This window comes from Felis catus, chromosome D3, assembly GCF_018350175.1.
Source record: "Felis catus isolate Fca126 chromosome D3, F.catus_Fca126_mat1.0, whole genome shotgun sequence".
Lineage (NCBI taxonomy): Eukaryota > Metazoa > Chordata > Mammalia > Carnivora > Felidae > Felis > Felis catus.
This window is the reverse complement of record NC_058379.1, coordinates 53,823,654-53,836,704: the sequence shown is the minus strand read 5'-3', so window position 1 is coordinate 53,836,704 and position 13,051 is coordinate 53,823,654. Positions and strand designations below refer to the sequence as shown.

The following is a 13,051-nucleotide window of genomic DNA, read 5'->3' as shown; positions in this document are numbered from 1 at the left end:
ACTAGCTCAGTGAGCATGTGATAGGCACTCAACATACATTTGAACAAGTCAATAGCAAAATGGAATTACTGTAGTGTGTAGGAGAAGGGAAAGTGATGGCCACTTTTAGGGACAGTGGCTCTGCTCTCAGCTCTTAGCCCCCAGACACCTTTTACAACTTACTTCAAACCCTGACTGTTAAATTATGTCAGTGTGTTAGATGGCAGTCACATGAATATTCCTTGTAGACTAAAGAAAAGTGACTACAGAATGTTCTAGAAAGAGCAGAGCTCACCATTTCCACCTTTTAATAAATTACATAAAATTTCGGTATTTAGCCCTGGGTTAGCCGTGTGCTGCATGAATACTAAGGAGAGTTGTCCTAATCCTGAGTAGTGGTATCTGACACTTGATAAGAATTTAATCACTGAACATTTTAGGAAAGGGAAGCCCCTCCTGTGAAGGAGCAAAGATGAGAGAATGGTAGGAGGTATAACTGCTGGAGGGAAAAGCTTTAGATCAGAGAAGTCACGAAGCGAGGCTCAGAGGACAGCGGGGAGTCTGCTCTCCCTGCTGCCACCCGAACCCATGTTGTGTTCGTCAACACTTCCATAACCAGTAGGCGAGCTTCTCTGCACACACCCAAACTACCCATAGCCAAGGTCATACATAATCTGTGACAGACAGAACACCTGCCCCCTCACTTAGGACGAGTGTTGGAGGTTTATTCCTGATAATCCAGGTAACCGCATCCTCCCTGTGCTGGGGCCAGTTGAAGCTCAGTCCTAAATGCTGCGTTGGAGAGGAAGAGGAGGAGTCTGGTCCACCAAGCATGGTGTATTCTGTTATATGCTCACTGAGAGTAGTAACTATTCTGGGGGGCTGGCATGCCCCAACTTAGAAATACCACCATTGTCATTTTCACGCTCTTACTATGTCAAGTGGATTGGTGGAGTCAACGGTGGTCTTATGTGCCAGGTCTGCTGGTGTCTTTTTTTTCTCTAGATCACCACTTCTATGAGGACACCAAAAAATTAACATGCAGCCCCGATTTACCAATAACAATCTCCAGGGCTGCCTGGGTGGCTCAGTCAGTTAAGCATCCGGCTTTGGCTCGGGTCATGATCTCATAGTTTTTGAGTTCAGGCCCCTCGTCGGGCTCTCTGCTGTCAGCACAGACCGCACTTCGGATCCTCTGTCCCCCTCTCTCTGACACCCGTCTCTAAAATAAACGTTAAAATTTTTTTAAAAATAACAATCTCCGCATAAGAATATAAAAAGCATTCTCATAGTATATATTTTAAAATAAAAGTAACTTTTTCTTCTATTTTTGGTGACCTCTATTAACCTTTACCTCTATTAAATTCTGTGGGACATATTTGCACCAGAGGTGACAATATATATATATATATATATATTTTAACTCTGTCATCCACAGGGCACTATTAACAGCGATGATGGTCCTTACCATTTGCACGTTCAGGCTAATTACATATACCTGGAAAGTAAGTAAATATAAACAGCGTGAGCTGAGTTCAGGAGCAGCAACAAGTCCTGGTGGCCACATGCAGGGGTCCCAAACCGAGCCTGCAGTGGTCGGCACTGAGCCTTAGGAAATGGCATTTCGGAAGAGACAGGCAGTAAGAACCAAAGCAGAGGAAGGAGCAGACAAGCATAAGGTGTGTTGAGGAGACACTGAACCTGCCGCTTTGACTGGACCTGTGTGTTTGTGTAGAGCAGTGGTGGGAGAAGTAACTGGAAAGATGGAATGGGATGGAATCATTTCTTCTGGCTACAAGCAATAGTGAGAAGGAGTGCAGACAGCTTCAGTGGGAAGCAGGGGAGGCTGGACTTTATCCAGCAATCAGAGGGTGCCTCTGGAGATGGCAAGAAACGTGATGAAAGCCACATGCTGAGACTTTTAGAGGGAATCTGCTAAAAATGTGGCACTTAGAAGTGAAATTGAATATGAGGGGAAACTGCAAATAGGGTGAATGGCCATCGAGTCTTGTAAATTGCCCTTCATTGTCAGATAAAATTCATAAAATTCATTTCAAATATAACTACACTCCTCTTGGATATGTATGTTGAATCCAATCAAGAAGCAAAGAAAAGGAGAACGATTCCTGTTATAAGGGTGTAGGAGGTAGGAAGTAAGAGGGCACAATAAACCCTCATTATTTATACCTTCTGGATCCCAAAAGGTATATATTTCACCAAAGCATATAGTTTTTCCCATAAACTGCATGTGACTTCATTTGAGCGTCTACAGCAGCGCATTGAAAGTAACAAGTTGAGGGGCGCCTGGCTCGCTCAGTCAGTAGAACATGCAGCTCTTGGTCTCGGAGTTGTGAGTTCGAGCCCCACGTTAGGTGTAGAGATTACTTTAAAAAATAAAATCTTTGGGGCGCCTGGGTGGCTCAGTCAGTTGAGCGTCCAACTTCGGCTCAGGTCATGATCCCACGGTCCGTGAGTTCGAGCCCCGCGTCGGGCTCTGTGCTGACCGCTCAGAGCCTGGAGCTTGCTTCGGATTCTGGATCTCCCTCTCTCTCTGCCCCTCTCCCGCTCATGCTCTGTCTGTCTCTCTCTGTCAAAAATAAATAAACATTAAAGTTTTTTTAATAAAAATAAATAAAATCTTTTAAAAAAAGAAAAGAAAGTAACAAATTGAAAGTAAGAGGTAGAGAGCAGGCAGTCAGCTATGCTCAGCCCCAGGTGGTCCTAATGCTTGGGGGAGCACAACCCATTCTTTTTTGCCTCTACAAAATTATACATTAAGTTCTTGTCATGGACCAGGTCCTTTTAAGATTTTTTTTTTTTTTTTGGTTTTTGTTTTCAACTACCTTTTCTCCAAGATGGGTTTCCTGTCAGCCTAGTTCTTTCCCACTGAACTCATGATTACATCCAAACAGCCCTCCCGTGACAATGGAGGAAGACCTTCCTCTGGACTTCTCTTCACTGACTACACCCCATCTCCTAAGAACAAGAACCACACACACACTCACACGTACGCACTTAACTCATGTGGCCACCTCTAACCCTTTCTGTATCTCAGATGCAGTTTGGAGTTTAGCTGTAAACACTCCAGTTAACCATAGCTCACCGCCCCCTCTGGGCCCCATGACCTACCAATGCTTTTCTTGACTACTTCCTGCCCACTCCTGTCCTGCAGGAAGCCTACTGGAAAGCTGTTCGGTACTGCCCAGCTATAGAAGTAGGGGCCAGAACCAGCTCTAAATGACCTCGAGTTCCTGGGGTTAGTTATAAGAACAGGAAGAGGGGACTTCCAGTAAGTCAAATTCAAGTACAAGTGGCTGTGTTTCTGTGTTCTGAGACCTACGTCAGTCAGTTATGTTAAGTCATTGACATCTCAGCATATCATAATTGACATCTAGGTAAGTGAGCCCTAATGAAACGTCACATTTAATGACTACTTCCAGAACTTAGAAATTTCTAAATCAAACTCAGCATTAACCGTGTTTGCCCTGTGCTCTTCTCTACCCCAGTGTTGAAAGGGGACTGTTTATTTTAAACATTAAAACGTTAGGAGCTCCTCGGTGACTCAGTCGGTTAAGTGTCGGACTTCGGCTCAGATCACGATCTTAGCGTTGCTGAGTTCGAGCCCTGCGTCGGGCTCTGTGCTGACAGCTGAGCCTGGAGCCTGCTTCAGATTCTGTGTCCCTCTCTCTCTGCCCTTCTGCTCACACTCTGTGTGTCTCTCTCTCAAAAATAAACATTAAATTTTTTTTTAAACTTACAAACTTAACCGACAGGCTCCCCATCTTCTTAATATTTTCCATGATTCCTGTTACCATAAGTATAAACAGAATCAGGCACGTGTATAATAAAGTAACTCTCATTCATCCTAAATTCTATAGACATTCCCTAAGAAAGAAAAGAAGCATAGTTGGCTAAGGTACAAATCACTCACAGGAGGGAAGCTGATGCAATATCTTGATTACTTATTTTGTAACCAGTATATACTCCTGAAAGCCAGCCAGTGGGGTGACTCCTCCAGAGCTTTTCAGTGTCCTAGTTGGTTCTCGGCTCAGGAAAAGACAGCCCTCTAAGTGGTGCACGAGTCCTCCTGGGCTGGCTAAACGATCCTCTCTCTCCCTCATCCAAACCCATGTCCTCCCAGATTTTCCTTCTGTAGTCATCCACCACCTGCTTTTTAAAAGCTCAAAAGGGGAAAGCCTACAGCTAGTGGAGAAGAAAATCGCTGCTCTGAATATTTTCATTTAGCCTAAAGAACATTTCCAAATGAAAGACTATCACCAGGGGGTCCGGGTAACCAAGGCTGTGGGTCCTCTGGGTGGGCCCAATGGTCCTCAGCCCTAGGGAAAAATGCAATGGATAAGACTTCTTAAATTGCTTCCACTGATTTTAGAATTGAGGTTTGCCTGGTCACCTGTGGTCACATGATTTTTCCTAACATCTGTTTTTTTCTGGCAAGTGAATCGGCTCTGGGAAGCCAGTTAGGGGCCCAGCGCACAGTGTAGGCGGTAGGGATGCAGTGTAAGGTGAACCCATTTTATTTGGTCTTAAGCAAACCCAATACCAAAGCTAATGGAAGCTTGCTGTTTCATTGTCTTTATTAGCCCAGAGCTGCTGGGACAGAAAGAAATTGAAGGCAAAGGTGAAAAAAAAAATTGGTAGGAACAAGGCCTAAAAGCAAGCAAGGACATTTTTGACGAAGTCGGAATTGGCTCCATTTCTACCTGTGTAGCTTAGGGTTGACTAGCAGAACCGGGTATAAACTGCCCCCTGCTGCCTGACACAGAGAAGTGCGTTAAAAGTCCACTTCCTTAAAAAGAATCCTATTTCTTGAATGCCTCTGTGAATGGAGAAGAAACGGGGGTGATGGCAGGCAGACTTACACAAGCCGTGGGAATCCCAGGTCCCCTAATCCTCTCCACGGTGAACATGAAGGAAGTTAGGGGCGGCTCTTCCAAAGAGTGCTATGTTTTGGATTTGGAAGTCTGCCTCGTTACTCCATCTGCAGCCCTGTCCCGTTAAGTGTGGTGACCGTGTCACCGGAGCTTGTGAGAAGTGCAGCTCTCAGGCCCCACCCCCGGCCTGCTGAATCAGAGTCTGCATGCCGACAGGATCCCCGGGTGATTCACGTGCACACTTCCGAGTGAGAAGCCCTGGGCATAACTTCAGAAGCAGCTTCAACACTGGAGAAGAGCCACCAGTCCCGAAGGTTGGGTCAAATTGAATTCAGTGGGAACAGGGAATAAACACAACTCAGTGGAGGAGTTTGATCCTTTAAGATCAGGGTTGCCTTATATGCTTGTTTCCTTTTTTTTTTTTTTTAAGCTTATTTATTTTGAGAGAGATGAGAGCAAGTGGAGGAGGGACAGAGAGAGAGAGAGGGAGACAGAGGATCTGAAGCAGACTCCAGGCTGTGTGCTGACAGCAGAGAGCCGGATGCAGGGCTCAAACTCGTGAACCGTGAGATCATGACCTGAGCTGAGGCTGGACGCTTAACCGACTGAGACACCCAGGCCCCCCATGTCCTTATTGTCTCAATGCTTCTGTTGTATACATCTCACGTGTCACTGTCTCTTGCACTCGCTGTAGTTCACATTACTTGCTGAATCTCAGCAGCACCAGGCAGTTGTCAAGCAGTCTCTTTTGAAAATTAGTCTGTCCCAGCGAGTATGCGACAGGCGTGGATTTTATCTCCGGCAGCATCTGTGTTTATCGTCCTCCTTGTTTGCTGCAGTCTTCTCTCTCCCTCCCTTACGCCCCTGCTGTTTTTGTTTAAGAGTAGCCACGTGACCCTGCAGAATCGCAAACCGACCCCCCCCCACCCCGCCCCCCAACCGGTGGCATTGTCAGTCTGTTGCTAACCCAGAGTGTTCTTTTCTGCGCCAGGTCAGGGAAGAGTGCCGGCTCCTGAACGCCCCTCCTGTTCCACCCCGAAGCGCAAAGCCTTTGTCCACAAGCCCCTCCGTCCCTCCTCGTGCAGCCAAGCCAGCGCGGCAGCAGACTCGCTCTCCCAGCCCCACCTTGTCCTACTATTCTTCAGGGCTGCACGACATGTAAGTCTCCATGCCAGGGCTCACCTCCGCATGCGTCTTATTGTCAGCCAGCTCACCGGGTCCTGAGAACGGTTTCCGGGTGGCCGTAACCTAGGCAGGAGGTGGGAGAGGAAATGTTCCTTAAAAACCAAAGAATTTCACTGGAAGAGCATGATGGGGCCCCTGTTGGTTTCAAGTTAGGATGGAAGGAGGAGCCAGGGTCCTAGGAAGAAAAGAAACCGCAGCCTACGTGAGAAATGGCGCGTAAAGGCCAACTGGATTCTCTTAGACACAAGCTGTGGAGGACTGCCAGTTCTCACAAAGCGGCATCTCGTTCTTTCTGCTCCGACTTCTGCACAAGGAGACAGACAGCACCTTCTACCGGGACCTAGACTTGAAAGGGTCCTATTGGCTCTCTACTCTGCCTTTCCCTTCTTGGCCATCACGGTCTGGTAGCCATTGACTTCTCTCTGGACCCTTCTGGTGCTGGGAGCTCCTTCTTCTGCAGGACAACTCATTCCATTGTTGGCAAATGCCAATAATTTTTTCCATAATCTTTCATTATATCCAGTTGACATCTGTCTCCACGTAACTTTCAACTGTTTCTTATGTCTAGAAACACAAAAATAGATCCTCCCTGCTTCTCTTTGTCAGCCTGTGAATAATTTGAAGTCAGATGTAAGTCTTCTCTTCTCCAAAAGAGGCTGCCTCAGTTCCGCCAGCTATTTCCCCCGACATCGCTGCCTGGTCCCTCGTCAGCCTGGTCACCCACCTCTGAACACACTCTGGCTTCACTGACACTTAAAATCGGGCCCCAGAGCTGAACGCACGACTCCACATAATGGTCTTCACACTTAAAAATAGCTCTCTTTTGCAGGTATTTTTAATTCTCTGGACATTTAAATCCTTACGCTAGTTTTAGTCAGTTATATAGAAACCAAGGCAAGCATTGTGTTTGAAGCATTTCTTCTTACCTCAGACTTCTGGATGGGAATAGAGACCTAGGTGGTAGTGATGTAGTGTTGTCCCATAGCACAAGGATGACAGGCATGAGGCACCCATTTTCTGCCCTCATCCCACCCTTCCCCACTACAGACATTGGTAGTGAGTGACACTGCCTGTTGGTGATAAGCCTAAACCTGGCCCAAGAATGTGTCTCCTCATAAAGATCCAGGCACCCCCTAACAATGATTTTCTTGTTAGTTTAAAAAGCATATATATTTTTTCCATCTCCACTAGAGCACGTTAAATCATTATAATTCATTTCCGTAATTACCAATGCATCTTAGTAACGTAAAGATTTTTTTTAACCCAGTGAAGTTAGCAGGTACTTCATCGAATTCACGATAAGAAATCCTAGATTTTTCTTCCTACCTCTGTTTTTCTACTCAGAAGTGACATCTGTGGGATAAAGATGGGCTTGGTAGTTGGCTTTTAGGTTACTCACCGCCCTTTCTGTGTTTGCTTTTAAGCAGCGTTCCTAAAAGTGACACCGGGCCTTCTGAGAGTGCTCCCGTGTCCTGCTATCCCTGTAACCGAGCGAAAGCCGATTCCGTGGACCCCAAGTCCCCGACGGGCAGTCCTTCTGCTGAAACCCTCTCCTCCAGGCTCTCGTGGCCCAACCACTATTCGGGAGCGTCGGAGAGCCAGAGCAGGGGGGACTTCCTGCCGGGGCCAAGCAGGAGTTACAGTTACCCCAGACAGAAGACGCCAGGCACACCAAAGAGAAACTGCCCAGCACCCTTTGATTTTGACGGCCATGAGCTCTCGGCCAGCCCCCCCGGCTCGGTCACTTCAGAATTCAGTGGCGGCGTCTCTGCCTGTCCCAAGTCAGCCAGCTACTCTGTGGAGAGCACAGATGCGAAAACGCTGGCCGCGGACACAAGCAAGCAGAGTATCTCGTGCCCTGCCTTACCCCCCAGGGCCCCAAAACCGGTGGAAGAGAAAGCCGCCTCGGACACTTCTCCTTTGCCTCTGAAAATTGATGGTGCTGAGGAAGACCCCAAGTCCGGGTCACCGGACCTCTCCGAGGACCAGTACTTTGTTAAAAAGGGCATGCAGGACATCTTCTCCGTCTCCTACCCTTTCTCGTCTCCGCTTCACCTCCAGCTGGCCCCCAGGTCCTGTGGCGATGGCTCCCCGTGGCAGCCACCCGCTGACCTGTCGGGACTCTCTATAGAGGAAGTGTCCAAGTCGTTACGGTTTATCGGTTTGTCTGAAGATGTCATATCGTTCTTTGTTAGCGAAAAGATCGACGGGAATTTGCTCGTTCAGCTAACAGAAGAAATCCTCTCGGAGGATTTCAAATTGAGCAAACTGCAGGTGAAGAAAATAATGCAATTCATTAATGGCTGGAGGCCCAAAATATAGCCAAACAACCCCAGCTAGCATTGGACGAAACTGATGTACGTGTGTGCCAGAGGGGGTGCGCTGGGACACAATTCCATGTTTTTTGCACTAAAAACCTTCTCTGTAAATAGGTATAAGAGACACTCCTACTATGCAGATTACGTTTTTGAATGGTGAACAGGCTATTTTGTACATCAATAAAAATGCTGTACAGAACACTTAGAGGTGTGCCTTGTACATCACTCAACACTCAACAGCTGCTAAAAGACAAAAGGCATGTTCAGAGAGAGAATTCTTACCCAAGTAGGTTTATGCGAGAAGGTATGGTATTTATTACAAAATAGCCAAAGCTGAAAAAAAAAACATAAGAATCAAAAAACAAAAACAAAAACAAACAACACTTTTGAACAACAGTTCTCTCCTTTGGGAAAATCGACTTTAGACAATTAACTATTCTGTGCTCTGTCGTTTGGATTGCTCAGTGCTAATTGTTTTACTCTTGTGCCTGAAAATGTTAGTGATATGAAATGACACTTTACTGTTTGTTATATGCTCGGTGGGGATCTTTTCATCAAAAGGCATTTTCCAAAAGTCATGTGTGGATAGAAGGTGTATGACGTCCTTAGAAATAATACAAATTATGACCACAATCATTTATCTGTAACTGCTGCTAATTTTCTCGAGCAGTGGAAGAAAAGAGCAGAACGTATACATATATGTGTATAGATGTATACACAATGCAAACATGTTTTAAGCATCATTATTAGTCTGATGTTTTAGATAACATCTGTTCACTTTCAAATATCGATTGAGGTTTGGGGCCATTAATTAGGTTGCCTCTTAGGAAGAGTGGGCAGAATGATTCCAAAGATTCTCAGAACCCTTTCCCTTGACGCTCAGTCTTACTGGTCTTCATCACTGAAAGCTTAGAGGAAATCAGTAGAGTGTCTGTATTGAGGAATTACATTTGATTGTAAGCCCATGTGGGGTAGTTTGCATATAATACTCGCATGCTGGTGTCTGGGAAAACGACAGTGTCTTGTCAAAGGATTATTTGTCTCCTGTTTGAGGGTCTTATATTCCTGGTGTCCAACAGCGAGAGGTCTGAAAAGCATTTCTCAGAGCGTGTTAGGTGTTCTCAACGTGCTTTGTGCTTCACCAGAGCTCAGAAATCAGACATACGATCTTCTGTTATTGTGCGTGCTAGATATGTTGAGTAATTTTTTAAAGTATCAGTAAGTACTTGTTTAGTTCGTAAGCCTCTTCTTTCCTCTCTTCCAAAGAAAATGTATTATTACCATACTTTTATTATTGAGAATTCCAGGACATGATTCTGACAGGTTTTGCCAAATGTGATTAGATATTCCAAACTATAATGTCCTCGTCATCATTCTTGACTTTTTGAAGGAATGTATATCTTAGGAAAGCTAGAGTTCTCCGAGCAAGCCGTCAGCCATAGCCCTGTCTCCCCCCACATCTGATTCTGGATGTGCAGACATCTGTGACTGAGGTCAGCCAACCAGGTGCCAACATGACTTCAGGGTTGGCTTCTTGTTATCTATTCATCCCACTGACCAAAATAAGTAAACAAATGTAAAGACAAGACCCACAATAAGGCAACATGCAAGATGGCTTTATTTCTTGACGTTAAAGATGCTTAATCCATCTCGTGGTATAGAATTGAGGTGAATTGATGCGTCTTCTCATTTGCCATCATAAATCTTATCTTTTTTTTTTTTTAAAAGGGGCATTTTTTCCCCCTTAACATTTCTCCCAAAATGTAAATACTCTGGGTAGAATGACCCCATAAGGAGAGTATCTTGTAAAATGCGTCATACTGGAGCGCCCCTCCAGGAGTAACTGAAATATTTATTACAAAGGAGTTTCTGGTACCGCACTCACATGACAAGAGACCCTCAGTGACTTTGCCGGTTAGAAAACATCCTTCTGTATAAGCCACCACTTCCGTAGCAACATTAACCTCTCAGAAACTTCCTTGAAAATAAAAACAGACAGGATGCAGTTGAAAAGCTGCATTTTTTTTTCTTTAACAAATTCTCACGGAATCTGCTTTTAAACGCCTGACCCCTGGACACAATTCTCAAATTCAGGCAGGAGGAACCGACTGGCTTTGGGTTTACTATGAAGGTTGCCCCACATACACAAATGACCCCTTTTATGTTTCTCTTTTTGTTTTTTCTTTTGCAAGAACTTGACACAAATAGTTTCTGCGTTCTGTCTTGGCATATTTATATCGAGTTTATATTGGTGGCAATGTAGAGACTGCTTGGAGACAGGCACTGTGGCCCTTGGGTCATGTATTCAGATTTGTTGAACACCTCTTATTGCCAGGAACCATGCTGTGTGACTCGACAATACTAAAAAAAAAAAAAGACGTGGCTTGTGCCCTCTTGGAGCTCCTAATGTTTATATTTAAAATCACAGTTGCTGAGACTGCATATGTGTGACGAAAAGAGACATGAAATCTTCTGGGCAGTTGGATGTATGGAGAGTTAAGTGTGTTATGTCTTGAAAGAATCCACAGATGGAAGAAATGGCAGCCTCCATTAAAGGGATAAAAAATAAACACCATGAGACCATTAAAACTTGGAATATGTTGGAGGCAGAAAGTATCTCGGACTACCACTGGCTAGTGTTCTCTTTTACTGATTGGGAACATTTTTAACTGTAATATCTTCTGGCCTCTCTAAAGGCACAAATAAAGGTAGCCGCCATTACTGAGCTGAACCCTTGTCTGTAGAGGACCTCGGCACCCTGACTAGATGAGGCATGCACTGCTAGAGAGAATCATGGCCAGAAAGGCAGTGTGGGAATAGGGTGGAACCGGCCTTTCCCTTCTGAGAGCTGCAGTTTTGCAGTGAAAAAACGATGCATAGAGATCCCCAGATGCAGAATCTTTTCTAACCAACCAAGTCAAGATTGAGTACATCTTCTAGCAGGTTCCCTGCCGTCAGGGCAGTAACCATGGGGCTTAGGGGAAAGTGCCTGTCTAAACAGGACCCTGTTTGGGGTTTACATTCATGGCCCCCATCAAAAAAGAAAATCAGCAATAAGCCAAATCAAGCAGCTAAAATGTAAAAATATGGACCTAACTCATGCTGGAAGGGAGACCTCACACCCTCCCAGACCGATTCTTTCTCAGAATCTTGTAAATGCCAGCACATTTTCTCTCTTTTAAGTTGAGCTGCTCAACTTTATGAACTGTGAAATTTACATTTATACTCTTTCAACCCACATATACCACTCAAGTTTATGAAGTTGCAGCAAGCCGCCCATTCGACTGAATTGCAGTGTTTATTCTTGTCTCATGGAGAAATAAAACAATCTTATGGGAAACTGTTATGACAATCCATTCCAACTGTTTTCAGACACACACATAAACACCCTCTGCTCACATTCCAGAACCACCTGCACATCATCCCTACAACTCCTTGAGAAGTTCAGGGGGTGGCTGTGGATGGATAGAGGGTCCATTTTCCAAACACTGTGTAACAAGTCACTACGCGTCATGCTTAAAGAGTATGAAGTTAACATTTTGAATCACAAACTGGAAAACAAAATAGTTCTCCAAAGTACCTCGTGAACCATTCAAAGGAAATTACTGCGTCATCCACCAGAAAAGCTAAATCTGCTGTTGGATACGTCAATTCCCACTCTTTTTCTAGTAATACAAAGGCAACTGGCTGCTAGGGCAAGGAAGTGTAGAACACCCAAAGTGCAAATGACGAGAAGGAGGATTTTTGCCCTAGGGGGCTGTAAAACTGTGTGTGGAATTCTCACAGCCGCTTCTTGTCCCATTGCCGTTTAGTCTTTGAAACTGGGTGTTTTAGAATTGATCTCATGGTGGAAACCAGAAGCAAGGGGTAAATGTGATTTCAGTTAAAACTATGTACAAATATCTTCTGTAATTTTGCTGCTCTAATTTTTAGGCTATGAATTTTGTAATGAGCTGATCAGATTACAAATTTCCTTTGTTTACAATCTCATATAGTAGGGGCTCAGATCATTTCTTAGTTGTCAATCTCTTCTCCCATTTTCATACGAAGTTCCATTTAAAACATTGTTGAAACTAAGCCTAAAAATTAAACTCAATTAATTAAAAATGGGGGAGTTTTCCTTGATTTAAATGGAAATGGTATATTCTTTTCAAAGAATTTTGTAACCACCTTTATAGCTTCTTTGCTTGGAAAACCGAGGGTGTTAACTACCAGTTAACAGTTGTATTACTTTCCAGAGCATTATCTAACGGGCCCAATGTGTACCTCAAGATAAACATGGTATGTTATGTCTAAAAAAATTCATGGTTGATTTAAATGGTTCTGAAATGTCTATAAATAAAGAAAATTTAAAAGTTGCTCTTCTTGCAGTCCCTCAGTGAGTCGGACCTAGTGCATAGTTTTCTAGAACTCTGTTCCCCATCCTCATGGAGATGAGAACGCGCGTCTGAAGGGATTCTTAATGCTGCAAGCCCATTCCGTACTAAGAGGCGGAAAGCAATGGCTATTGCACAAAGAAGAAGCTGGGAACCAGGTCACCTGATGGCATTCAAAGAAAATCCAGTACCTGTGTGGTCAGAAGTTAGAACAAAAGACCATTCATTTATATAATGAACTGGTGAGGTTTACAAAAACAAAAAAAAACAAAAAAGCACTTCGTGTTTGGGGAAAAGAAAC

General features: G+C 44.5%; 1 protein-coding gene across 4 annotated transcripts in view; it reads left to right on the top strand.

Moving 5' to 3' along the window:
• The window catches only part of GAREM1 (GRB2 associated regulator of MAPK1 subtype 1), a 204,962-nt gene extending 192,230 nt beyond the window's left edge, over positions 1-12,732 (top strand). For 3 of the 4 annotated variants that reach the window (XM_023241860.2, XM_023241862.2, XM_045042031.1), the window contains 2 exons: positions 5,863-6,029; positions 7,481-12,732. In XM_023241860.2, coding sequence (XP_023097628.2) covers positions 5,863-6,029; positions 7,481-8,378 — 1,065 coding nt within the window. In that variant the 3' untranslated portion in view covers positions 8,379-12,732. The remainder of the gene's footprint in view (positions 1-5,862; positions 6,030-7,480) is intronic. The other variant, XM_023241861.2, reaches the window with a different exon arrangement.
• The last annotated feature ends 319 nt before the right edge of the window (positions 12,733-13,051 follow it).